Raw genomic sequence first — 24,472 nt, 5'->3', positions numbered from 1 at the left:
GGTGGCCTCTTAGTTCAGCGCTGGCAGTGGAGAAAGGTCAGCTGGGGGGCCAGCCTGGCCTTGGCTGTGCTCTCTGCTTACAGCAGGGTGGCGGACAGCCTTCTCATCACCCCGCCCCCACCCCTGCACTAGCACCCTCCTTACTCACAGCCACAGCCCTCCAGGCTCAGCAAGGGCCAGCAGGACAGGGCAGGCTGTGCCCTCTGGCCCCAGAGCTGCACCAGGGAGACGCAGCTCCTGCTGAAATCCCCTTCCCCTCCCTCTCCCCAGCCCCATGCCCTTCTTCATGGTTTAATCCTACCCAGTGGTCAAGGTCCAGCTGGAGGCCTACCTGACCACCCAGCCTGAACTGACCCCTTGTGCTCTGAACACACTGTGTGTCCCCTGCCTGTGGCATGCACTGGAGTTACAGCGTGGGCACACATCTCTCCTCAACTGGGTGGTAGTTTCTTTGAAAACAGAACCTCTTTTCAGAGTTGCATTTATGATAGTAGAGGACACGGGTGACTCCTTACAGTTTTCCAGGGTCCCTCAGATGCAGCTTCAGCCTCCAGCAGGGTGGGCCCCTGGCTCACATCTCTAGCTCCTGGCCTAGTCAGAGCCACGGAGCTGGAGATGTGGTCTGCCTGGGTTTTCTTTATTTGAGTCAAGCACCTCAGGGCTCCTCTCTGGGGATGCTCAGTGTCTCAGCACTTATGTCCTCCATCCCCGCTGCTGCTCCCAGACAAGACAAGGTATCCTGTAAGGTCCTGCTCCTGGGGAGGTGGTGGAAGCCGCGGGGACTGAATGGAGGATGGCCAAGGGCCACATGCTTCCCTGCAGCCTCTCAAGTGTGCAGAAGGCCCCAGGAGGAGGCAGGACTGTCAGCCTGCTGTGGAGTGAAGGGGAAGAGGGCTGAGAGGGCTCCCCGAATTTGTGTGGGGCCCACAGCCCTGTTAGCTGCTTGCTCTCAGGTTACCAGTCTCCCAGCAAAGCCTCAGCTTCCTCCTGCTGCTGGGAGATCCGTGGGACCCAAGGAAGACAGGAGGGAGCCTGCAGAGTCCTCACCCCGAGTAGCTACTCAGGGTGGACAGAAGATGAAGGAAGGGATCCCCCAGGTCCTCCCCTGTGCCTGCCTTTTGTCCTTCTTCCGCTGAGAGGCTCTTGGTGTCTTTGTAGGTCGGAACGAGCTGATTGCCCGCTACATCAAGCTCCGGACAGGGAAGACCCGCACCAGGAAGCAGGTGGGCCCTGGAAGATGAGTGTGGGTCCCAGGGGCAGGTGCCCCAGTCCCAGCCTGGTCCTGTGGTGGGCCAGGGCCTGTGGAGGCCCTCGTGTGGGTTCCCGGTGGGGCTGGTTCAGAGGGGTTGTGTCTTTTTGGTATACCACAGACAGTTCATTTTCCCTGCGGTTCCTGCTGCCATCAACTGGGAGGAAGTCCCTCACCTTACGGAGGAGTCAGCAGCCCCCTCCCCTCTCCAGGACCCCAGAAGAACAGAGAGCAGAGTGCTGGCAGTACCCTTATATTTATTGCCAAACTCTGGGTTAGCTGGATATGCCAGGACTGAAGGCCCACCATTGACTGGCCCTTTCATTCATTCGTTCCACAGATGTGGATTGAGGTTGGGTGGGGGTGGGTAGCTGAGGGTCAGGGAGCTAGAATGGGGAGCACAGGTCTTCTGGGAGGTAGGGACAAGAGCCTTCTCTTCCTGCTGCAGGTCTCCAGCCACATCCAGGTGCTGGCTCGTCGCAAAGCCCGCGAGATCCAGGCCAAGCTAAAGGTAAGGCAAGCAGCAGCAGTGGGAAGGAGGACCTAGGGCATGGGTGGGGCTAGCTTCCTAGGAGTTGGGGCCCCTTTTCCAGCAGGAAAAGCCTTCTCTTGGGTTCAGGGGAAGACTTGTGTGTGTAAAGCCAGCATGCTTGTCAGTGTTGAGAAGACAGATTCAGCCTATAACCCTGCTCCTGTCTATTTAGGGACTGACACTTGACCTCAGAGCTGTGTGTGAGTGTGTGTGTGTGTGTGTGTGTGTGTGTGTGAGAGAGAGAGAGAGAGAGAGAGAGAGAGAGAGAGAGAGAGAGAAAGAGAGAGAGAGAGAGAGAGACACCGACCACCAGGCTCTACAGCACCCCCCTCCCTGGGCAGAGTACTTTCCAGATCACAGTTGGATTGCCCTCCATACTGCATTCCTTGAGGATATCCTTGAGCCACAGGCCCCTTAGTGCCATCCTCTGAGCCTGCAGGCTGGTCAGGGTGGGAGGCACTGCTGTGGGCGGAGGCGGAGGGGGTAGCTGTTACTGCGGGAGCTGGCGGATTTCCTTCCTGCTCTCTGCTCTCTGAGATGGGCAGTCCTCTCCCCTCCCTGGACTAGCCCCACCTTACAGGCCCGTGACCCAACAGGTGACTGCTGACAAGACTCAGGCCCCCTGGTCTCTGGAGCCAGAGGGCCCCTTTGGCGAATGCCAAGAGGGAATGAGCTCCCACCACAGACGTGTTCATAGCAGAGTTTGCACAGCTACTTGGCAGGAAGAGCTGACATTTGAGGGAATCAGACTGAGACCAGCAGTTAACATACTTTTTTTTTAAGCAGCCAGCGGCGCACCCTCTTCCTCCTAAACAAAATATCATCCCAGTATGTTATCAAAGGGGCTACTCTAGTCAAAGCTAGGTTGGTGGGGAATAGGCCAGAGATCCCCTGCTCCCATTTGCCTCTGATGCTTCGTGGCTCTTGAACCCCAAAGTAGCTCAGAACCCAATTAAAAACTCCTGGATTAGATGAGCTTCAAGGTCCTGTGTAGCTCCAGTTGTCCATGATTCTGACATTGGAGGCTCCAAATGAGTGGTGGGAACTCCCAGGAAGCCACACCCCACTGCCTACTCAGCCCAGCTGTCCTCCACCCCCACAGCTGCAGCCCAGCACCTCGCTCCTTTGTCCCCGGGACAGCTGGCTGGGCCTCAGCTGTCACTCCCTCCCTCTCAAGCCAGCACACGTACCCCGAGAGACCCTTGGGTCCTGGAGTCCAGTTTGCTCCTCACTTTCCCTCTCTGGTCTGCCTGGGACCCTGCAGGGGGCCAGAAAGGAGAAAAGACTTTACTGTATTCTGTTTATGGCCATTGAGGGAAACTTTTAATTCCCTTGGGGACCATCAGTATGGCCGCATTTGCTTCAAGGAATTGCACCTACCTTTGTCCACACGCTGTAACTTGGAGGCCAAGAAGAGCTCCTTAAATAAACGCAAATCTTTATACGTTTTTTTGGGGGAGATTGGTTTGAGGATTTTGTCATATTCTCAAAGGGATCTGAGACCCAACATAATTTGGCTCCCTGGTGGACAGACTTGTATTAGGTGGAAATCCTCCAGGACTCGGGATGTTGTCTAGCAAGCTCTGCCCTTCTGTCTTGTGAGCTTGGCTGAGTCACTGACCTTCCTCAAGCTCCATTTGGTTTAAAATATAAAATGACAGAGTCAAGCAAGTTGACGTCTCAGGTCCTCTCCAGCCCCAAAATTCAGTGACTCCCTGGCCTTATAGCCTGGTCATTGATGTCACTCACCATTATGTCCTTCCTACTTCCCCTTGATTCCTGTCCCACCCTATCGAGGACGTGGTTTCCTGAGTCCCAGTTATTTGTTTAGATCAGCTCTCCGGGAAGGGACGTAAGTGGCCGACATTGAGTGGATGGAGCTGTCTGGTTTCATAATGTAGTTGTTAACCAAGGAGGGTACGGCCTACTGCATCACATGTGTCCTCCTGGAGGAGGAGGCCTGGGCCAGCTGGCCTGGGCATGTTTGGCTTCTTCCTCCTGAACAGTGCAAGCATCCTTGGGAAGAGGCCACCTTAATGCTGACTAGCTCCCTCTTCGGTTGTCAGGGAGCCTCTGAGAGCAAGGCCCAGATTTGACCCCAAAGGACAGTGGTTTGGGGATGAGCCATCCACTTAGAAGGGTTTCCTGTGCATTCTGTGGTGTGTGCTGGGTGCTGGCAAATGTCAGTGTCCACCCTCCTCACCCCCTGTCCCCCATACCCTGTCCCCCGTCCCCTACCCCAGGCCTGCAGTGGCCCGGAGGTGAATTGATATGCCGACCGGGGCCAAACTCTCAGGCCAGCCATCACCACCGTGAGCACCGTAGTCACATAAGTTCTCTGAGCCTTGGTTTCTTCATCTTAAAATGGGGATCATATTGGTCCTGCCAGCCTCACGGGAGTGGTGTGCTGTTCAGAGTCCACGTGTGGGTCATCTTGTGCCGAGTGAGTGCAGATGGGCCTGGAGAGGCCGAGTGGAGGAGCCTCTGGAATCCTGACTCCCCAGTCACGAGGTGCCGGGATGCTAGGGGACCATCGAGGTGCTGCCCACCTCATAGGGCTCCGGTGGGGATCGAGTGAAACCGTCCTGGAGCGGCGCCTGTAGGCTGCAGGGGCCTTCATCACTTCGCGGTCAGTTGTGACTCAGGACAGATCTGGGTCTACCAACTTCATTACCAAATAACGGCCTGTTTATTTTCCCCATTTAAAAATATTCATCGTAAAGATAGAATTTCTAATCTGAGCTCCTGAGTTGACATAATCCAGTCTTTTGGCCTCAATTAAGCTACACACACCGAATAATACTTGCTATTCTGGTCTATAAACGTGGTCTTATTTTGGCCAAAAACACAGTTCCCATTAGGCTTTTTGAAATACAGAAATCTGAGTACAGAGATACGGAAATACGGTCTCATTTTTCAAGACCTGTGGGATTAGGGTACTCAGGATGAGAACTACTGGTTTACACACACATAAAAGTTGCTATTACTATCATTATCATCACCACTGTCATTAAGTACCTATCTGTTCCTCACATATGCTTCCCTGAGTACTTACTTGTTCAGAGCCTGTGCATGGTGAACCCATTTTTGGGTCTTTGGACCCGTGGAAGGCAAATAGCCTGTATTTACATCCTGACATGTAAAAGGTTGGGGGGTACCTCTTGTGTCCACAGTGCAAGGGAAGACCCCGGGGCAGGCCTGAGACAGGTGGGGCCACAAGAGACAGTCTTTGTGACCAAGGATGACCCCTCCTGTCCATTCGAGGAGGGCCTGACATATTTATGTATCATCTCCTGTGAGCCAGGGACCATGCCAGCCATCAGTGGTGTGGAGGCGAGCAAGGACTAGAAAGCTTCTGTTCTCAGAGTATGCCCATGGCGACACCGCCTGGCAGATGGTCTCCAAAAGGCCCTTTCAGCTCTAATAAAATAGGAGGGACAGGTATTTTGCCCCTTTGACGGATGAGGAAACTGGTCAGAGAAACCAAGTGACCGGCGCTTAGTCACAGAGTTAATAGCATTGCAGGGGCGTGAGCCTGGTTCCCCAGGGCCTCGTCCAGGGCTCTGGGCACCGGCGGTGGGACAGCTTCCCTGAGCACACGCCTGGACCTGCCCGCCCCACCCACGCCTGCCCTAGTGACCACTGCTGAGGCCCTCCCTTCCAATGTCTCCCCAGGACCAGGCAGCTAAGGACAAGGCCCTGCAGAGCATGGCTCCCATGTCGCCCGCCCAGGCCATCTCCGCCACAGCCTTCCACAGTAAAATGGCCCTCGCCCGGGGCCCAGGCCACCCAGCAGTCTCAGGGGTAAGTGGGGCTGCCTGGAGCCAGAGGCCGCACCAGCCCCTCCTCACTCCTCCCCTCCTGAGGAGCCAGAGGCACTGGCCAGGCTGCATTTCTCTCACTTGAGTCCTCCCAGGCCGGGAGAGCCAGGGGGAAGGAGGGACCCAGGGCCCAGGGGCCATGCTGAAGCACAGCTCTGCCGGCACCGGCTCTACCTTCTCGAGGGCCTTGCCCGTGACACAGCAGGCCTTCCACCCGTTGGCTGACCAACCAAGTAGCTCTGCAGAGTTGGCCTGACTGACAGGTGATGGGGCTGACGCCTGAGGCTTTGGTGCAGCATGCCCCTGAACAGCCCTCCACTACTCAGCCCCCTCACTGCTCCCCTCCGCACTCTCCCCTCTGTTCCTCAGCACTGTTTTCCTTCCAGTCGGAGAGCTGATGTTCAGGAACAAACTCTTGTTTGGATTTTAAATTCCTTGGCCACGGCCAGCTTGGTCATGCTTTCAGAATGGTCTAGAAAGGCTCCTCCTTTTCAGGGCTTTGTCCTCACAAGGTTTTCTTGGCTGTAGGGTCTACATGGGTCTTCACGATGCACCCGTAGCACTGCCCTAGGCGTGTGGGGCAGGGCCTCACCCTGTGCTTGGTGAGCCTCTGGTCCAGCCGTTTTCAAAGTGTGCTCCAGAGACTGCTAGTCCGTCAGAATATTGCACAGATAGGACACAGAGTGATTCTGTGTGTAACGAAGTTTGGGCCGCTTAGAACTGCATAGTTTCTTGACCTTGGACTGTTCAGGCCTTCCGTGCTGCTCTGCACTGGGGGCCTCTCAGGAAGGAATACAGCTGCCGTGATTCCAAACGTGGCGTTTCTCTCAAGGAGCACCTTGGCAGAGCATGTCTGGAGACCAGAGACTTTGGGACACGGCTCTAACCTAGCCCAGCATAGCAGTGCTGACTCTCTCCTTACCGCCCACTGGGTCCAGGCCCCAGCCCTGCCTTCCAGGTGGGGCCCCTGCTCCGTCCCCCCATGCGACGGCCCTGTTGCATGGGCTGTGTTGACTCTGCGCTTTTTGCCTCCTCAGTTTTGGCAAGGAGCTTTGCCGGGCCAAGCCGGAACATCCCACGAGTGAGTATGGCCTGCTATCGGTTGCTCTCTGAACTGAACTTGAACCTGGCTCCCAGTGTGGGACAGGGCGGCAGTCAGGGGGCAGCCTTTCAGGAGGGGCTTGAGCTTTGGGATCGGGCTCTCCTGCTTTTTAGGCAACAGCTCAGTCTGCATCTGTGGACACCCTGGGGTGGCATTTGCTCCATTCTGTCCAGGGTGAAGCAAGGCCAGGGCTTAGGACCCCAGGGGAGGGAGGCTAGGAAGCGGACCTCCGGCTGGCCTGGGATGGGGGGAATGGGTGAAGGAAGGGCGGATGGGTGGATTTTTCCCAACAGACACGCTGCTTCTCTGGGTCATCCATGAAGCTTGAGGGAGGGAGCAGGTGGCCAGAGCCCACCAAGGCCACTGATGGTCAGACCCCTGGGCCGCACAGAGCAGTGGGCGCTGCCGGAGGCTCCCAGGCTGCAGCCTGCCCATGGCTTACACCTCCCCTCTCCTGTCTCCACAGTGTGAAACCTTTCTCTCAACAAACCTACACTGTCCAGCCTTCGCTGCCTCTGCCAGGTGGGTCGGCAGCACCCGGCGCCCGTGTACCTCGCACGCCTGCAGCTCTTGGCTGCCAGGTCCCAGCCCCCCGCAGCTGGATGCCTCATGCCCCTCTTAGACGCGGCCCTGGCATGTGCTCAATCTCCTGGCCCCATGCCCCCATTCTGTGCTCCTACCACGCATGCCTCTGCCCTGCACAAAACTCCCCATGCCTCTCAGGGTGTCTGTCACACTCAGGGCTTCCAGGGGTGCACACAGGTCCCAGGGGTGGTGCTTGTGCCCCAGGGTGGCTGCCCCCCCCCCGCCCCCCAGCTGTCTTTCTAGGCTGCACATGTGTCCTGTGCAGCGTGGCTCCTGGGATGGCCTCCCCCTTGGTGATGCTCAGATCCTCTCCTTCAAAATGGGAGGTGTGAAGAGAGCATGGCCTTGTTGCCTGAAGCCGCTTGTTAGAGGGAGCACTCCTGGGCAGGGGCCTGGAGCACAGATGGGGCCCCTCCCTCTCACCGCTCAGGTGACCTGCCCTGTCTTTGCTGCTTTCTCATGGGGTTGCCTCACCTCCTTCCTCTCTGCAGGGCAAGACAGGCTCCTCGCCGTTAACCCCTCTTTGTGGCTCAGGGATTGACTCTGCTGACCTTCTGGCCTGGCTTGTCCTGTTCTGAGAGCAGCCTGGGGTCCTTATTGCTACTTTTTCCCAGCCCGAGGGATCTGCCCTCCTGTGTGCCCCCTCCTCTCCCTGGCCTCACTGTCTTGGTCCAGGCCCACCTACTCTTGCCTGGATTACTGCAGCAGCCTCTTAACCTGACACCAGTTTTATCTTGCCTCTCCTCTTCACCCTGCGATTCACCCAGAGACCTTTCTAAAGCATCAGTCCCACCATGTGCTTCCTAGGTTTAAACTCTAATCCTGGCTCCCTGGTGCCTTCTGGGTACAATCTAAACTCTGTAGTAGGACTTGAGTGGACCTCCTTGGTAACTTAAGCTTTCTCTCCTCTCCCTCCTTTGCTCTAAGCCCCCAGCCCCACGCTGCTTTCTGGGCTGTGGCTCAGGGCTCCCTTTCTCCTGGAAGCTCCTCTACCCTGCCCCCCCAATTTAGGCATCATGAGCTCTCTGCACCCCCATCTGGCGTTTGACACCCTATTGCCAGCATCTGGGGTTAAAGGGCAATGTCTGTGGCTGACTGCTCTGTGTCTCCTGTATGTCCAGTCGTGTCTGGCACACAGTACTTGCTCAGTGTCCAGCATGGCCCTCCTCCCACCCCTGTGTTTCTTCTCTCTCCTTCCTTGAATGCTCCTGAGTTACCCTCCTCAGCACGTGGGGCCTCCCAGCCTGGAAAGCTGACGTCTGGAGACCTGCCTCACTGCTCACTGCTTTCTCACGTCCCGTCTGTCTCCAGTCCCAGGATGTGCCTCCTCTCCCTTACTCTGTCCTCACTACACTGCTTTCACTCAGGCCTTCTTTGTTTTTCCACTGGGAAAACAGCCCTGGGACTGAGCCTCTGAGTGCTCACCCTTGCCATCCTTCCCTCATGTTGAGTAGGATCTTTCAGAAATGCGGGTGTGATCAGTTCCCTGCCCTCCCGAAAATCCTCTGTCCCTCCCAGACTCTCAGGCTAAAAATTCATGCTGCTTAGCCTAGCGCCCCCTCCCCGCCCATCTCTTGTCTCCATTTCCTGCCCCAGCACAGACCCACCCACTCTCGGGTTCCACTGAGGACCCAGCTTCCAAACTCACTGAGCTGCTCACACCCCTCGTTTGCCTCTGCTTGGAGCGCCCTTTCCTTCCTCCCCTCCTGCCTCCTGCTGGTTCCTACTAGTTCCTTCCAGCATCGCCTTCTTGGGAAAAACCTTCCCTGCCCACCCCCAAGTGCATACCTTGTCAATTCTTATCACACTCATGACTTCTGTTATTAGCAAACCTGTAAGGAGTGCCAGGCGCTGTTCTAGGGGCCAGAGAGACTGCAGTGCACACATCCGGAAACTTCTAGTTCTCACGGGGCTTACATCACTGTAGCAGTCAGTGTGTCTGGTTATCTGTGACCAGACCAGAAGCTCCGCAGTAGGAACGTAGTGGTGCTGCTCAGGAAGCCCTCAGCCCAGCTGGCACCCCCCACCCCCGCCTTGCAGGCGGCATCCATGTTTCCTTGAGGACAGTTCTTTACGAGGGGCCTGACTCCTCCCGGGCCAGGCACTCCCCTCCACCACCCCTGCTGGGAGGCCTACTTAGGAGGGGCAGGAGATGGTTCCTAGCCAGCACAGGATCCCACCCCTGGGCCTGGGATCCTGGCAGAGGCCAAGGTGTGGACCCATCCCCATGTGCCTCTCCCACTGCGTGCAGGGTTTGAGTCTCCTGCAGGACCCGCCCCGTCGCCCTCAGCGCCCCCAGCACCCCCGTGGCAGGGCCGCAGTGTGGCCAGCTCCAAGCTCTGGATGTTGGAGTTCTCTGCCTTCCTGGAACAGCAGCAGGACCCCGACACGGTAGGTCCCGGCCTGGGTCTGGCTGGCTCTCCCACCCTCTCCCTCCAGCTCTTTGCCCGCCCGCCTCTGGCTCGCTGCCCTGGCCCTCCGCCCCATCCCACCTCTGGGTTTCGCTTAGACGTCCTGGTGCTTCCCAGTCTTCCCTTCCACTGCCCCCCCTTTCCTTCATCCGCCCTCCCTCTTCTCTCCTCACTCCACCTCCCTCTTCCCCTGGTACGGGTGATGCTCCCAGCCCAAAGCCGGCCCCTGGTTTCTTTGTTTATCCCGGTTCTCCTGGCCTCTCCCCCTGCAGCTCCCTCTCCAACCTGTACTCTTCCCTGCATGCTCTCTGCCCTCCCACCCAGCACCCCTCCCCATCCTTTCCCTTGTGGCTCTGAGGAGCCTCCTGTGTCTGACCCATATCTTTGGGACAGTAGCAGAGAGAGGAGCTCCACCCCCACCCCCGTCCCCTTCAGTGTCCCGTGTCCCAGATGACCAGTGTCACCTGCAAAGGTCAGAGGAGGAGGCTGGGCTGACCAGGTGCCGGAGCCCGGGGGACTTCACAGATCATTTCACACTGACGTTTTCAGACTTGTGTTTTCAGTGGAGCAACACATTAATCACTGGTACTCAGAAGCCCAGTATGTACAGCAAAAGTAGAATTCAGGTGTAGCCAGGTGCCTGTAAGGGGTACAGGGGCGGCCCAGCCCCCATTTATAGGGTGGAGCACAGCTTGAAACCAGCTTACCGAGGTCAGTGGTCTAACATCACAGATGAGATAACAGAGGCCCAAAGATAGAAAATGACTCGTGACATAACCAGGGCAAGAATGATACACATAACTGCAATTCATTGAGTACTTACTAGGTTGTAGGCACAGCATCAGACGCTTTATACCCGTGAACTTTGCTTTACATTCAATCCTTTTGCCGTCTCCATTTTACTAGTTGGGAAACTGAGGCCCAGAGAAGTGAAGTCCCGTGCTCTAGGTTGCGTGGCTGTGATCCGAGCTCTGGTCTGTCTGTCTGTCTGCCACCTTCCACCTGTCCCTCAAACCAGCTGTTCTCTCCGCAGTACAACAAGCACCTGTTTGTGCACATTGGCCAGTCAAGCCCAAGCTACAGTGACCCCTACCTCGAAGCCGTGGACATCCGCCAGATCTATGACAAATTCCCAGAGAAAAAGGGGGGACTGAAGGAGCTCTTTGAACGGGGACCTTCCAATGCCTTTTTTCTTGTGAAATTCTGGGTAAGCCCTTTGATAAAGTCTTCCTTCCAGTCCCTAGTACGTGGATGATAATGAGGGGAAAGGAGGAAGAGTGGGCATAAATAAGGTGCCCTTTCCATGGGTGCACACCTGAAGCAGGCAGGGCCAGCGCAGAACGGGGAAGCAAGCACAGAGCGGCCACATGGCGGCGGGAAGGCCAGGAGCCCGCCAATGGTGCCGGAGAGCCGCGCTGGCACAATCGGGCCCTCCTCTGAGAGGTGGCGATGGCAGCCCGGTCTGGCCCGGAAGTGCAGCCTCTAGGGGGCTGTAGTGCTGCAAAAAGACCTCAGGAGGCACTGAAGGGGGGGGATAGGCAAAGAGCGCACGAGGAATGTTTGCGAACTCCTGAGCCGGCTTCAGGGCTGGGCAGGGCTTGGAGGAGCAGGCCTGGGATGCAGATGGGTCACCCCAGGAGGACACCTCCCCAGCTTGTCAACCAGCTGAGCCCATAGGCTTCACCTCTGCCACCTTCCCTGCCTCACCCCTGGCTGGAGGCTGTGTGGGGAAAGCGTCTTGCTTTTGAAACATCTCCTCTAAGACCAGGTGTAGTACCTGGCCTGGTTGCTGACCTTCCAGGGCCCCCGTACGCACAGAGAAGGGGGGCAGGGAAGAGAGTCAGACAAGTGCACACTAAGCCAGCAGTGAGGACGTGCAGAAGTCCCTCGGGCATGCTGATTGGAGCCTTTGACCAGTTTCAGAGTATTTTACGGGTATTTCCAGGTGGCTTAAGGGCCGCTGGCTAGGAACCTCCAGCCTGCCTGTCCTCCGTAATCAAACTCCTGGGCCTGGCTATCTCCAGAAGAGACAGTGCTGGAACTGAGACTTGGGGTCCCCGAGCTTTAGGGTGCTTGCGTTTTACACGCTGCAGGCTTGCTGTATGAGCAGGATGGAAATTGGACCTGGGCCTTTAGGGGTGGGCCAGATCTATCAGGATCTGAGCCTGGGAGGGGCTGGCGCAGCCTGGGAGAACCATAAGGAAGTGGGCTCCAGAGGGGAGATCATGGGTACAGGTGTGTGAGAGGGAATAATAGAAAATAAGACTGGAAAGGGGAGATGGATCCTGAAGGCCTTGATCATACAAGGTCTGCGTTTTAATCTATCTTGGGATAAAAAATAGGTTACATTTTCTTTTACTTTAAGTTATTATTAAATCAGTGAATATTAGTAATTATATTATTAATTAGTACTAAAGGCTTATAATTAAAAGCATCAGATTTTTGTCCAATTCTTTCCCAGCCCCAATCCCAATCCCCAGAGGCAATTGATGTAAATTTTCGCTTGCTTATTCTAGGTTTTATCTTCTTAGTTCAAAGTCCTACCCTTATATTGCTCTACCTTGATATCACAACTAAGACATTTTGTATTTATTCCAGTACTGTGGAAAAACATTAGCGATGTTATATCACTTCACCTCAATGCTATCATGTCCAGTAAGTTGTATAATTTAATAAAAGCAATAAAATGTTTACGTTTTTGGCCATGCAGAATGACTGCCAGAGAGCCAAGAATAATGCTTATGATGTAATTGTGTTATGATCACATTTCATTTCTTGTACAACTTTCTTGGGTTTTCTTACAAATAAATGGCTTTCTTACTTGCATATTTCTAAATAAATCTATTATTAAAATTTTATAAATTGGTCCATCATAACCATCATATAAATTTTTTTTTAAAGTTTTCCTGTGAATGCTCAAACCTATCAGATCATTCATCAATTTACCTTTTCTCCTGGAGATTTTCCTCCCAGATGCCTCTGTTCTGCTCCAGTCTGAACTGGTTATTCTCTAGCCCTAGACTGCTTCCACTTTTCTCCTGTATTGAATCTATGGTTTTCTAGATCTCATTTTTCTCTCCATTTGGTGTCCCTGCTTATTTTGCTAGAAAACATTCTCTAGTACCTCCCTAAGAAAAAATGTGTGGTAGATAAATGTTCTAAGTCTTTGCCTGTTTGAATGCCTGTTTTTGTACCAGATGGATAGTTTGGGGATAGAAGCTAGGTCATAAGTCATTTCCCCAGAAATGATTTGCAATAATCATTTTTCAATGCATGGCTCCATTGTCTTCAAACACTAGTAGTCTCGTTGTATTCTACTTCTCTATCCTTTGTTTTGTCACTTGGGTTTTGGTTTTGTTTTGTTTTCCTTTTTCTTTTTTATCTCTGAAAAATTTGCATTTTCTTTTCTGCCTCTTTTAAGTTTTCATTAATGAACTTTGGGAAAAAATTAGAAAGTAAAAAATTAGAAAGTAAAAATTTTCTAATTTTTAAGCCAGGTGCTTTCAATTGTGAGATTAGTATTTCTGTATTTGGGGAAATTTACTTATATTGTTTCTTTCCCTCCATTTGCTCTGCGTTCTTTACCAAGAACCCCTATTAGTCTAATGTTGGATATCTTGGACCTCCCGTCTATGATTTTTACAAGTTCTTTGTTGATTTTCTAACTCATTTTCTTGGAGATTTCCTTAACTTTATCTTCTAATTCTTCCAAATTAGTTAAGAGTGTATCTGAGTGTATATTTCATAAAAACCAAAGTAACCATGGCATAAAGATGTAGTTTATTTTTCTTTCATGTAAACTAAGTCTGGAGGTAGACTGTCCAGGCTGGTCCAGCAGCTCCTTGAACTCACTGGGGACCTGTCTTCTTTCCAACTGTCTGCCATACACAGTGCATAGCTTCTGTCCTCAAGATCATGGCTTCTGGAGTTCCAGCCATGATATTTATTCTCCACTTCCAGGCATCAGGAAAGAAGAAGCCAACTGAGTTCCCTCTATGGAGCCTTCTTGGAAGTCCCACACAACACCTAATTATGTTGTATGGTTGCACCTAGCTGCAAAGGAGGCAGGGAAATGTACTCTTTTGGTGGAATAAACTGCCATTCTCAGTAAAATTAGGGTTCTGTGACTGTAGAAGATGGATGGCTCTTTCAGTGGCTAGTGTGTCATAGTTCAGTTGGTGGCATTTTTCTACCTTAGTGGTTCTGAAGATCATGGTGCATTGCACAGTTACTGGTGGATTAGATTAATGGAATAAGGTGGCATTCTCTGCCCCACCTTCTATCAGATAGTTAACTTTGGCCATGACATTTTTAAGAGTTCCTGCTTGTTCTTTGATTGCATCCTGATCTTGTTTCATGACTACAATTTTCTCTTCTCTTTCTGGGGATATGAAGTGAGAATCATTTTTTTTTTTTTAAGTTTCTTCTGCTCCTTTCTTTGTTTCCTTTTAATGCCTTTTTCTATCTGTTTTTGATTTCTGTGTTTCAAGTTGGAGGGTTTCCTAAAATGGTCATATTTTTTTGGTCCATATTTTTTAATAGCTTTCTTGCAATATAATTCACCTGCCGTACAATTCACTGACTTAAAATGTATAGTTTAGTGTTTTTTAGTATATTCACAGAGTTGTGCAGGTAGTCAATTTTAGAACATTTTCATCACCTCCAGAATAAGCCCTATACCCTTTAGCTATGCTCACTCTCCCAGCTTTAGGCAACCACTGATGCTGTCACTATAGCTTTGACTTTTCTGGACAGTTCATATAAATGGAATCATACAACATGTGATCCTTTGTGATTGGCTTCTTTCACTTAACGTAATGTTTTTGAGGTTCAGCTGTGTTACAGCACAAATCAGTACTTCGTTCCATTTTATGGGTCAATTATACTCCATTGCATGGATATACCAAATCTTGTTCATCTGTTCGTCAGGTGGTAGACTTTTGTGTTGTTTCCAGCTTTTGTGAATAGTGCTACTGTGAACTTCATAGCAAGTTGTTTGTGTGGCCATAGGCTTTCATTTCCTTTGGGTAGACATTTAGGTGTGGAATTGTGGAGTCATGTGGCAACTCTTTGCCTTTTTGAGGAACTGCCAGACAGTCTCCGAAAGTGGCTGCACCATCTTACATTCCCACCAGTAGTTGTATGAAGGTCCCAGTTTCTCCAGACCCAGGCTGGCAATTGATATTTTCTGTGATTACACTCATCCTAGTGGGCATGACGTGGGATTCCTTGTGGTTTTGATTTGCGTTTCCCTGTGCTTACTGGTCATTTTTATATCTTCTTTGGAGAAATGTCTTTTGGGTTCCTTTGCCCTTTTTTAAATGGAGTTGTCTTCTATTATGGAGTTATGAGCTTATATATTATACATAGAAGTCCTGTATTAGGTGTGTGGTTTGGAGATTTGTCTCCCAGTCTGTCAGCTCTTTTCACATTCTTGATAGTGTCCTTCGGAGCACAGAGGGTTTTCATTTTGATGAAGTCTGATTTGTTCTTTTGTTGTTTATGCCATGCTCATATTTATAGTTATTGGGAGTTCTGTGTGCAAGGTTGGAGTTACCACCTGGTTTTTATTTTGAGGAAACCAGTAAATGTCAATATGTTTATTAGAACTTTTTCTTCTTGAGGTGGCTCAGCTCTTCCAAAGAAGACTCCTTAGAATTGTGCCTGTGGAAGGGGTATATGTGGTCACTGCATCTGAGGGGAGAGGNTCTTATGGTGGTTTCACTGAATTCTGTCTTCTCTGCCCTGGCCTGTCCAGGGTCCCTGAAGCCTGAAGCCCTCCTGTTTATTTCTGAAGGTGATTATTCCCTGGTCTTTTGCTGAAGGGTGGGAGAGGTGGCCTGGAGGCCTGACCATTCCTCGTACTGCCTTTCAGTCAGTTCCTTGTGTAGAAGCCTGTGCCTCCCCTGCCCCCACTGTCCTGATCCCTCCAGGCCAGAGTCACCGAGGGCTCCTCTCAGGCATGCCAGCTCACTTCTTAGCTCTAAGCCCTCTGGAGGTGCTTTTAGGTTATCATTGCTTTTGCTTCCTTTGCCCCACAGGGTTCCTTCTGGCACTGGCCAGCCTTTAGTCTTCTTGAGCTTGTTGAACTCTCTTCCCGGTATGGTCTCATCTCCATGCTGGGTTGAGATGATCTAGAGAGAGAAGGTTCCGGATTGACTAGCAATGACCACCATGGGTGTAGCCGTGGGGGAAGGTATGGCACACCTGAGACAGATTTACCATCCCTCCTCTTTAGTAATAAGGAATCATTGAAAGGATTTGAACAGGGTGGGACATGGCCAGAGTTGTCCTGAGTTAGATAAATTAGCCAGCTGTCCAGACTGGAAGCCAGTAGGGTAGGTCAGGCAGGCACATGAGCCTCTTCAGGGCCTCAGCCAGAGAGGCTGGACTTAGAGTGTGACATGGGGGGTGGTTCTCCCTTTTTTTTTTTTTTTTTAGAGAGAGAGGGCGCAAGTGAGCAAGGGGCAGAGAGAGAGAGAGAGAGAATCCCACGAGGGGCAGAGAGAGGGAGAAAGAGAAGCGGGGCTCACCCAAAGCACAGCTCATCGGCTCATGCTCATCGATACGGGGCTTGAACTCACAAGCCGTGGGATCATGACCTGAGCCCAAGTCAGATACTTAACCGACTGAGCCACCCAGGGCCCCCCCGTTCTTCCCTTTTTATCAGGAGGGGCTTAGCCCAACTCACTTCCCTTTTTCCTTTCCCTACCCTCCCTTCCAGCCATGACCTGGAAACTGGGGCCAAGAGGCTTTGCCCTGGGGAGCCATCAGCACCGTCACTGTACAGCCAGTGGGCAACTCCCATTTCCTGCAGTGAGTCTAGGAGCCCCTGGCCTTTCCTTTGGTGAAGCCTGTACCCTCCCCCAGGTGCCCAAGCCAGTCCAGGCTTAGCCTTGACTTGGAAGAAGGAGCTGGGGGGGGGGAGGGGGGTAGCGATTTGTGGCTCTTTCTCAGCACTGGCCCAGCCACCCTGGGGTTGTCATTTCGCATCAGAAGGAAGGCCCGGTGGGCAGGAGGCCTTTATGGGAACAGCACCCCAGAGGAGGGAGATGGAACGTTTGGGGCCTTTGCACTAGTTCCTGTCTTCTATTAGTAGTAATAGTCTGTATTCTCCTAGCCACCCTCCAGCCGAGGACCATCCCAGCCTCCCAGCTCACAAAGGTGGGGGAGAACTGAGGCGCAGAGTAAGCAGGGGCTTGGCTTTAAGACAGCCAGCCAGGGTGAGCTTCTTTCTTTTGCTCGTTCTCGTGATGCATGCTGGGAGTTGGTGGACCATCACGCCAGGTGCCGTTCATCACCTTACCTCTGTCAGCATGTCCCGTCCTGCCTGCAGCCCCCAAGCCAGATCCGGTTGACAGCCTCACTCCACAGAGGGGAAGCGGAGGCACAGAGAGGTGACATGGCTTGCCGGGGTCACCCAGTTCAGAGTGGCAGCACGAGGGTTCGCACTCAGTGTTTCTCCAGGGTGTGAGCTCGGCACCGTGACACTGAGCTGCCCGACGTTACAGAGTGCCTGGGGTGCCCTCTGGTCAGAGTCCTGTGCTCCCCCTGCTTTCATTAGAGAAGGTTCTGGATTGCCTCAGAAAGGGTCTGCAAGGCCCTGAGGAACATCAGAGAATGGCAGCGTGGAGCTGGAAGACTTGACTGCGTATCCCATGTAGAGTCGGGCACTTAGGCTTCTTGAGTTTTCTAGACTCCAGACTTCCCTTCCAGAAAATGAAAAGTTGGTCCTGCCAGAGGTGAGAGTGGGCAGGTAGGGAGAAGGCATTAGAGTGTTATTGTCCAACCTGGCTGTGGCCCACATCCCGTCCATCCAATGTTTTGGGGGAGGTAGGAGGCAGGGACTGATGGGAGAAGGGAAGGGAGGAAATTGATCTGGCAGGTTCCCCGTGTGGCCTCTGCACTGTGCCCGTGGCTGTGCACACGGCCCCTGCTGCGTGGACCTGACATGGGCCTTGTCTTCCAGGAGCTCCCCTTCCAAGTGGGAGAATCCAGAGTAGATTTCAGGGTCAGGGGCAGTAACCAGGATATAGGGGAGCATGGCAGCCACAAGTGGGGCCCTCCCGGTGTGCCGTGAGCGAGCAGGGGGCAGCAGTGGGGCCCAGAGGGGACATAGAGGCTCTTGTCTCTGTTCTGCCTCTTGAGAGCTGTGACCTGAGCAGCCCTTGGCCTCCCTGGGCCGTTCCTCTGGGCAGTTTTGTTCTTGAGGGCCTGCAGGAGGCTGTGTCTCTGAGGCCCCTCACGTGGGAAGGGTCTGCTGGCAGTGAAGGGGGACTGTGTGCCTGCCTTTTCTCTGCCCCTGGTGCTTGCCTGAGCCCCTACAGCCAGGCTCCCTCTGAAGGCCAGTTGCTTGTCAGGGTGAGGACGGGTGAAATCAGAGATGGGGGCCTGGCGACAGCCAGGGCACCTTGGCAGCCCTCTGGTCCCGCCTGGGTAGGGAGGGCAGAGCCACCAGGGGAGTACAGATCTGTGATGGGGGAGAAAGAAATGCTCCTGTTTGTTAACCATGAGACTTTGGGTCAGCCCTGGGGTCCTCACAGCCAGCTCTGGTGTTCCCAGCCATCTGGAACTCTCTTCCCTCGCGCCCTGGGCCGTCCACTCCCTCCCCTGCTGTGAGCGGCTGTGAGACCAACCACACACAGTTAGGACAGCTGAGCAGACAAGGACACAAAGCCCCTCCCCCAAAGCCGTTCTTCCAGCCTGGCAGTGTTCTGGTCCAGCCCAGGCCTTGACCGTGCTGAGGGGGGGAGGGGTGACCAGGGTCCGCTTGGAGGAGGACTTTGGTCCCCCCCACCCGGCCTCCTGGCCCCCTCCTGGGGAAAGTCGCTGTGCTTGGATGGCGTTGTGGTAGTAGTTCCTAGGCTCACGGCCACCGGGACCAATCCTTCCCAGTGGAGCTGGCATCTGGGTGCAGGCGGAGGGGTTGAGTTGTGAGGCTGCTCTCTGTTGGATGTGACATGCAGGGTCTAGAGCAGGGACTGAGAAGCTGAATCCCTCCCTCCTTCCCCACCACACTTGAGACCAGCAGAGGCCACCTCTGTCCTTGGGGCGGGGGAGAGGGGACTCTTAGACACTGATGGCTGTTAACACCAGTCCGTAAATTGAACGTGCTGGGCAGAGGTGAGCTGAGGCCTTGGAGGGAGGAGAGTACCCCAGACCAGGCCCATCCCAGCCTGCTGCTCCCTCTGGGTCCTGACATTTCTCCCAGGCACATACCAACACATGACAATGAATCTGAGCCCCTCCGGCCCCCACTCCGGGGCTGCGGCTGTCTCGGCTCATCTGTCAGTCACCCGATCCCCCACACCTGTCCCAGGCCCCGCCTGGGCTGCCCACCCTCACCACAGCTATGAATAGGGTGGAGGGAGGGGAGCATGGGGGCATGCAGAGGGCAGGAGGGTGAGGGGGGGCAGCCTTCCTCTTAGGCCAAGAAAGATAAGCCACGCTTGTTAGAGTAAGGGGGATGTAAGGGTGGACAGGAAGTGCCTGAAGTGTGGCCGTAGGAGGGGGTGGGGTAACTAGGAGAATGGGGCACTGAGGACAAGATGGGGTGCTGAGGGTGGGTCGTCTGTGTCCCCGGCTGCCCCTCCAGGATCTCCAGCATAATCACAGGGCAGGTGCTGGGGCAGACTTCAGATGCTCATTGGCAGGATGTTTCTCTCTCTCCCGCTACCTCCCTCTCTCTCCTCTGTACCACTCAAAACACCATCACACTTATCCTACTTGCTGTCCTACAAGTTTTGAATTCCTTGACAGCAGAGACAATGTCTCAGCCTCTTTGAGCCCCACTCCCCTGGCCGTGCTGGGCAGGGGCAGGATAAAGTGGGTGACCAAGGGCCAGGTGAGTGGGAGGCGGGGCCGGGTGTGGAGGTTGCAGGGGGAGGCTGGTGAGCGGCAGGGGTGGGAGGGTACGGTGCAGGACTCACCTCTCTCCCTGCTCAGTGCCACCAAAAGGTGAGAGGTTGAAGAGCCACAGGCAGCCTTTGTTGGGAGCACACTTCACACCAGGTATGGTCCACACCCTGGGGGAGCTCAGTCCTTGCTGGCAGGGTGCCTACCATCTGGAAGGGGCCATCCGAACAGCACGAAGGGGATGACGGGCATGGCACATCCAGGGCACTGCGGGGGTGCTAGACGGCCACGGCCTTTGTGCGCTGGGAGGACCCTGGAGGGACTGGGTCACTCCCGCCCAGCCCTGGTGCACAGCATTCTTCTAGGTGACGTGTGAGTAAATATGTCTTCTCTAGTAGTTATGCAGTTGTTATCACATATATCAGAAGAAAGAGTCCCTGACCGATTTCATCGGTATTATTGCTTAGCATGGAGTTAGGGAATGAGTCGATTTAAGGGAAACCAGTAGGGGCATGGTAGAGCCTTGGGGTAGGTGGTGCACACGTACGCCGTTAATCAAGAGAATCAAGAGGAGGCCGAGGCCAGCAGGGGCTGCAGTCTGAGAGATGCTATCTTGTGCCCTGGCCTTGCCACTTGGCCGGCACCCGCCCTCCCGTGTTCAGGTGCCCGCCCTTCCCGGGCAACCGGGCTTCCTGCCAGCTCTTTCTCACGCTTCTGCCCCACGCTAAGTAAGTGCAGCATACTTTGAGCAAACTGTTCCTTTTTAAAGAAGTCTGGCAAACTTGGTCTCCCAGGAGGAGCATGTGACCTAGGGGGGAAAATAGACAGAGAGCTGGATTTTGGTTCACAGTTCACCTTATACTTAACTGTAAAGCCTTGGGCCGGTCCCAGCTGCCCTTTGTTTGCAGCCCACCGGCCGGTTCCACCCCGGCCAGGACTCGGGGGCACCCTCTGTTTGCCAGGCTCCGTCCCCACCGCAGAGGAGGGAGACAGGCCAGCCCTGGGGTCGGGATGGGGGTGTTTACAACATTGCTGTTTATTTCAGAGGCTGAGCATTGACTTGAATGTACTGTAATTCCTTTTCTTTCCTCCTGTCTTCCCAGTGGCCTCATTAAAACCATCGCAGACTACACTAAACACATGCATTCTATTCAGTATGAAAACACCCTTTTTCTTTTTCTCATCAGAAAAGGAACACATCCTCATTCTGTTCCATAACCTGTATTTTTTTTTCACTTAACAGTTATTGTAGTCAACTCACAATAGTAAATACAGGTTCTTCTCAACATTTTTGTGGCTACATAATATTTCTATTGTGCCATAAGACATTTAACACCCCCCACCGGTCTAGACAATGTTCTTGGAAAATTTCTTTCCCCAAAGGAGAGAAAAATAATGACTGAGCACCCCCTAATGGGCAGTAACAGAACTGCCTTGCCTGGCTCTGGATGGTGCCAGAACTTTCCCGGGGTTCTGGGGATCCCTTGTTTTGTGCAGAAGAGCCCTTGGTGTCATGATCTTTAACTAGGTCAAGGCTTCTACTGCCTCTGCGGGGCTCACTCTGGGTCCAGCGATTAAAGATCAGTTAGTGTGTTGGCAGGGGCGAGAGGCTCCACCTTCAGAATGAGCCTTTTGAAATCTGTGCATTTGTCCTGGGTCCTAAGTGGCTCTGTTTGCACCCCTGGTTCAGATGGGGTGATTCGATGCGGGGCCTGAGTTCTGGGGATGGGGACCCCTACATGGTTTAGGGCTTCCAAAATACAGCCAAGGCACTGAATTCCCTAATCCAGTGTCTCCCTTCCCTGTCCTGTAACTCGGCCAGATTTGGGTAAACACTGGAGTTGGAGCCTGAAGACCTGGGGTCCATCGCTTGTCCACTCTGTGGTGTTGGGTGGGGCCTGTGGCCAGGGAGCCTCACTGATCAAACCGAGGCAGGATCCCGCTCTGTCTGTCTTGGCAGAGAATGTGAGTGAAATCAGGAGTCTTACTCCACTTTTTCTAAGAGGCAGATTTCCAGTCAACCCAACACCCAGCAGGAGGTGCTTCAGGCTCTGCTCTGAGTAGGAGAGGAAAAGCCGTGTGCTGGAGAATAGCAAGAAGCTGACCTAGAGGACCAGCGGCTCACCAGCCAGGCTGGAGAAGCGAGCCATGGTTCTTACGGCAAGGGACTCAGCGAGAGGTTTTTAACCATGGGGTGATGCAGTCATACTGGTTTTCCGAAGAGAACTCTCAGAGAAGTTTAGAGAATGAACCAGAGGGAAGAAGACTGCTGTTGGGATTAGTCTGGAGGCTGAAACAGAGATAAGAAGGTCAGGGGTGGCTGGACTCAGTAATACTGTAGAGGTGGGTGAGAGGCCAACCCCCAGAGCCATTTCCAGAAGAGCACTGGCAGGGGCCAGTGACCAGCTGGACTGGAGGATGACACATAGTCAAGTCCCAGCTTCTCCATGTACCAGCACCCTCTCCCACTCTCCCCACTGCCAGTCTCCCATTCTGGCTTTCTGTTCCCACGCTTACTTCACCATCAGAATGGACTCTGGAAAGGATCTGATAAATTCATACTAAAATAGAAATGACTGATATAGATTCAGATGTTTGCAGTTAGCAAGAGCAGAGCCTTAGACTATAGGACTTGAAGTCCTAAAGACAAAATCAGGGGCCCCACCTGCTGGGTGTGTTGGAACCTGAATGGGTAGCAGAGGCCTGAAACTAAGCCAGGTGCCAGTGTTCTCTTTTCCCCATTGTTTAGACAGCACAACCTGATCTCACACAAGGCCTGGATGTGGAGACAGGTAGAAGCTTTCCAAGATGCTACTGTCCAAGTTCTTTTTAGGCCTAATGTCTTCCTGGCCCTAGAGCCTGGACTGTGGCCCCAGGGTTCTTTCTGACTCCACCCCCAGTGGGCCCCCTGCTGACTCACCTGTCCACTGCTTGTCTTCCCTGTGTCTTCCTCCAGGCAGACCTCAACACCAACATCGAGGATGAAGGCAGCTCCTTCTATGGAGTCTCCAGCCAGTACGAGAGTCCGGAGAACATGATAATCACATGCTCCACCAAGGTCTGCTCTTTCGGCAAGCAGGTGGTAGAGAAAGTGGAGGTAGGAGCCCACCCGTGTGCTTGTTAAACCAGGCCCCTCGCTGCTTCAGCTTAGCCTTCATCCCTGTCCCCACCTCCTTCCCCAGATTTGTGAGTCAGCGAGCTCTCCCCCTCATACCTAAGCCTGTCTGTTACCTATCAGCAGCCCGTCTCGTGTCAAACACGGTCAGATGCCGGGCTGGCACCAGGAAAGAGACAGTGGGGCACCTTTGGTCATCCGGGGACTTTGGAAGCACACCAGTGCCTGAACCCCACTGCACAGCAACAGTAGTTTATAAAATGCTTTTCAGTTAGTTTTAAATACATTTTTATTTTGAGATAATTATGGTTCCACACGCAATGCAGTTGTAACCCCACATACCCTTCATCGGGCAACATCTTGCATAACTAGAGCATAATATTGGCAACCAGGAAAGGGACCTTGATGCAGCCCAGCGATCCGATTCAGGCATCACCTGTTTACACGCAGTCATTCGTGCACACTAGCGTGTGGTAGTGTGTGGACAGGACTGAGTCCTCACTCTGTCCCCTCACGCCTAGTGCCCGCTACGCTCATGTTCCTTCCTCCCATACCTGGCCCGCCTGTCACTGAGGGAGGAGGGGGGCTCTGTTCTCAAGGGCTTCCAGGCCTCCTGCCTTTTCTTCCTGCCTGAGGGTGAGTGGGTCATGGGGCTTCCCCGTGGAGTCGGGCCTAGGCTGGAAGTGGTCAGAAGAGATTCTAAGCCCCCGCTGCTCCCTGGGCCCTGCAGACAGAGTATGCCCGCTATGAGAATGGCCACTACTCCTACCGCATTCACCGGTCCCCACTCTGCGAGTACATGATCAATTTCATCCATAAGCTGAAGCACCTGCCCGAGAAATACATGATGAACAGCGTGCTGGAGAACTTCACCATCCTGCAGGTGTGTGTGGGTGCAGGGGCCAGGGGCCCCCGCATGTGTGGGGCGGGAGCGGATCGGTAGGCACAGCAAATGGCGGGCCCTCCTTTGGGGCTCATTGTTTTCATCTTTTTCATCACCTGCAGGTGGTCACCAACAGAGACACGCAGGAGACCTTGCTGTGCGTTGCGTATGTCTTTGAGGTGTCAGCCAGCGAGCACGGGGCTCAGCACCATATCTACCGGCTGGTGAAAGAATAAGAGACTCAGGGAGCAGGGAGGGGGGAAGCGACGTCGTGTGTGCAGGGACGTGGGGAGGGGATCTGCAGGGGTGGCCCCTGAAGTGCCAGGAGAGCTGAGAGGCCATGACTCTTCCCATCCAGGAACAAACTGTGCCTGAACCTGCAATGCCCAATCCCAAATAAACCCAAGATGGTGTGTATTTTCAGAGGACCTGATCTGGCTGTATGAGCCCTGGGAGGGACTGTGGGAAAAGGGGAACCGACTGGGAAGCAGTGCCAGAAATCCCCAGTGGACTCAGCCCGGAACGTCGCCAGATGCTGAAGCTCAAGACAGGCTGGTCCTCTGCTCCTGCTGAGCCCTGCGCTGTGCCACTGGCCACCCTGGGAGGCCTGAGCATGGGCTCCTGCACTCTGCATTCTGTGCATGCCCGTGTGTGCACTTGCAGGGACTTGGCGCCCTGCCCCGGCTGCCTCTGTTGCCCCTTCCCCAGCACAGTTAACAGGGAAGCTCAGCCCAGCCCAGGGGTTGGATTTGGGGCGTGGAGGTGACGGTTGTTGGGAAGCTTGGGCGGGGACACAGCCAGAGCTCTCTAGATGGTTTCCATCTGTCCATCCCCGGTGGGTGTGGATTCCATGGTCAGGCCGGCTGCTTCGGAGTATCTGTTGCAGATCCCAGGAGCTTGAGACAGGGAGGGTGAGAGG

General features: G+C 53.8%; 1 protein-coding gene across 3 annotated transcripts in view; it reads left to right on the top strand.

Annotated features, from left to right (window-relative positions):
• TEAD4 (TEA domain transcription factor 4) overlaps positions 1-23,970 on the top strand; it is a 62,878-nt gene extending 38,908 nt beyond the window's left edge. Inside the window, exons 3-12 of one of the 3 annotated variants that reach the window (XM_077759181.1) lie at positions 1,159-1,223; positions 1,698-1,760; positions 5,457-5,585; positions 6,640-6,683; positions 7,171-7,226; positions 9,541-9,680; positions 10,734-10,907; positions 22,512-22,652; positions 23,401-23,553; positions 23,676-23,970. In XM_077759181.1, coding sequence (XP_077615307.1) covers positions 1,159-1,223; positions 1,698-1,760; positions 5,457-5,585; positions 6,640-6,683; positions 7,171-7,226; positions 9,541-9,680; positions 10,734-10,907; positions 22,512-22,652; positions 23,401-23,553; positions 23,676-23,789 — 1,079 coding nt within the window. In that variant the 3' untranslated portion in view covers positions 23,790-23,970. The remainder of the gene's footprint in view (positions 1-1,158; positions 1,224-1,697; positions 1,761-5,456; positions 5,586-6,639; positions 6,684-7,170; positions 7,227-9,540; positions 9,681-10,733; positions 10,908-22,511; positions 22,653-23,400; positions 23,554-23,675) is intronic. The other 2 variants (XM_077759182.1, XM_077759183.1) reach the window with 2 other exon arrangements.
• The last annotated feature ends 502 nt before the right edge of the window (positions 23,971-24,472 follow it).

The sequence above is a fragment of the Crocuta crocuta genome, unplaced genomic scaffold (genome assembly GCF_008692635.1).
Source record: "Crocuta crocuta isolate KB4526 unplaced genomic scaffold, BGI_CrCroc_1.0 scaffold72, whole genome shotgun sequence".
Taxonomy (NCBI): domain Eukaryota; kingdom Metazoa; phylum Chordata; class Mammalia; order Carnivora; family Hyaenidae; genus Crocuta; species Crocuta crocuta.
This window is presented reverse-complemented; position numbering and strand designations above follow the sequence as displayed.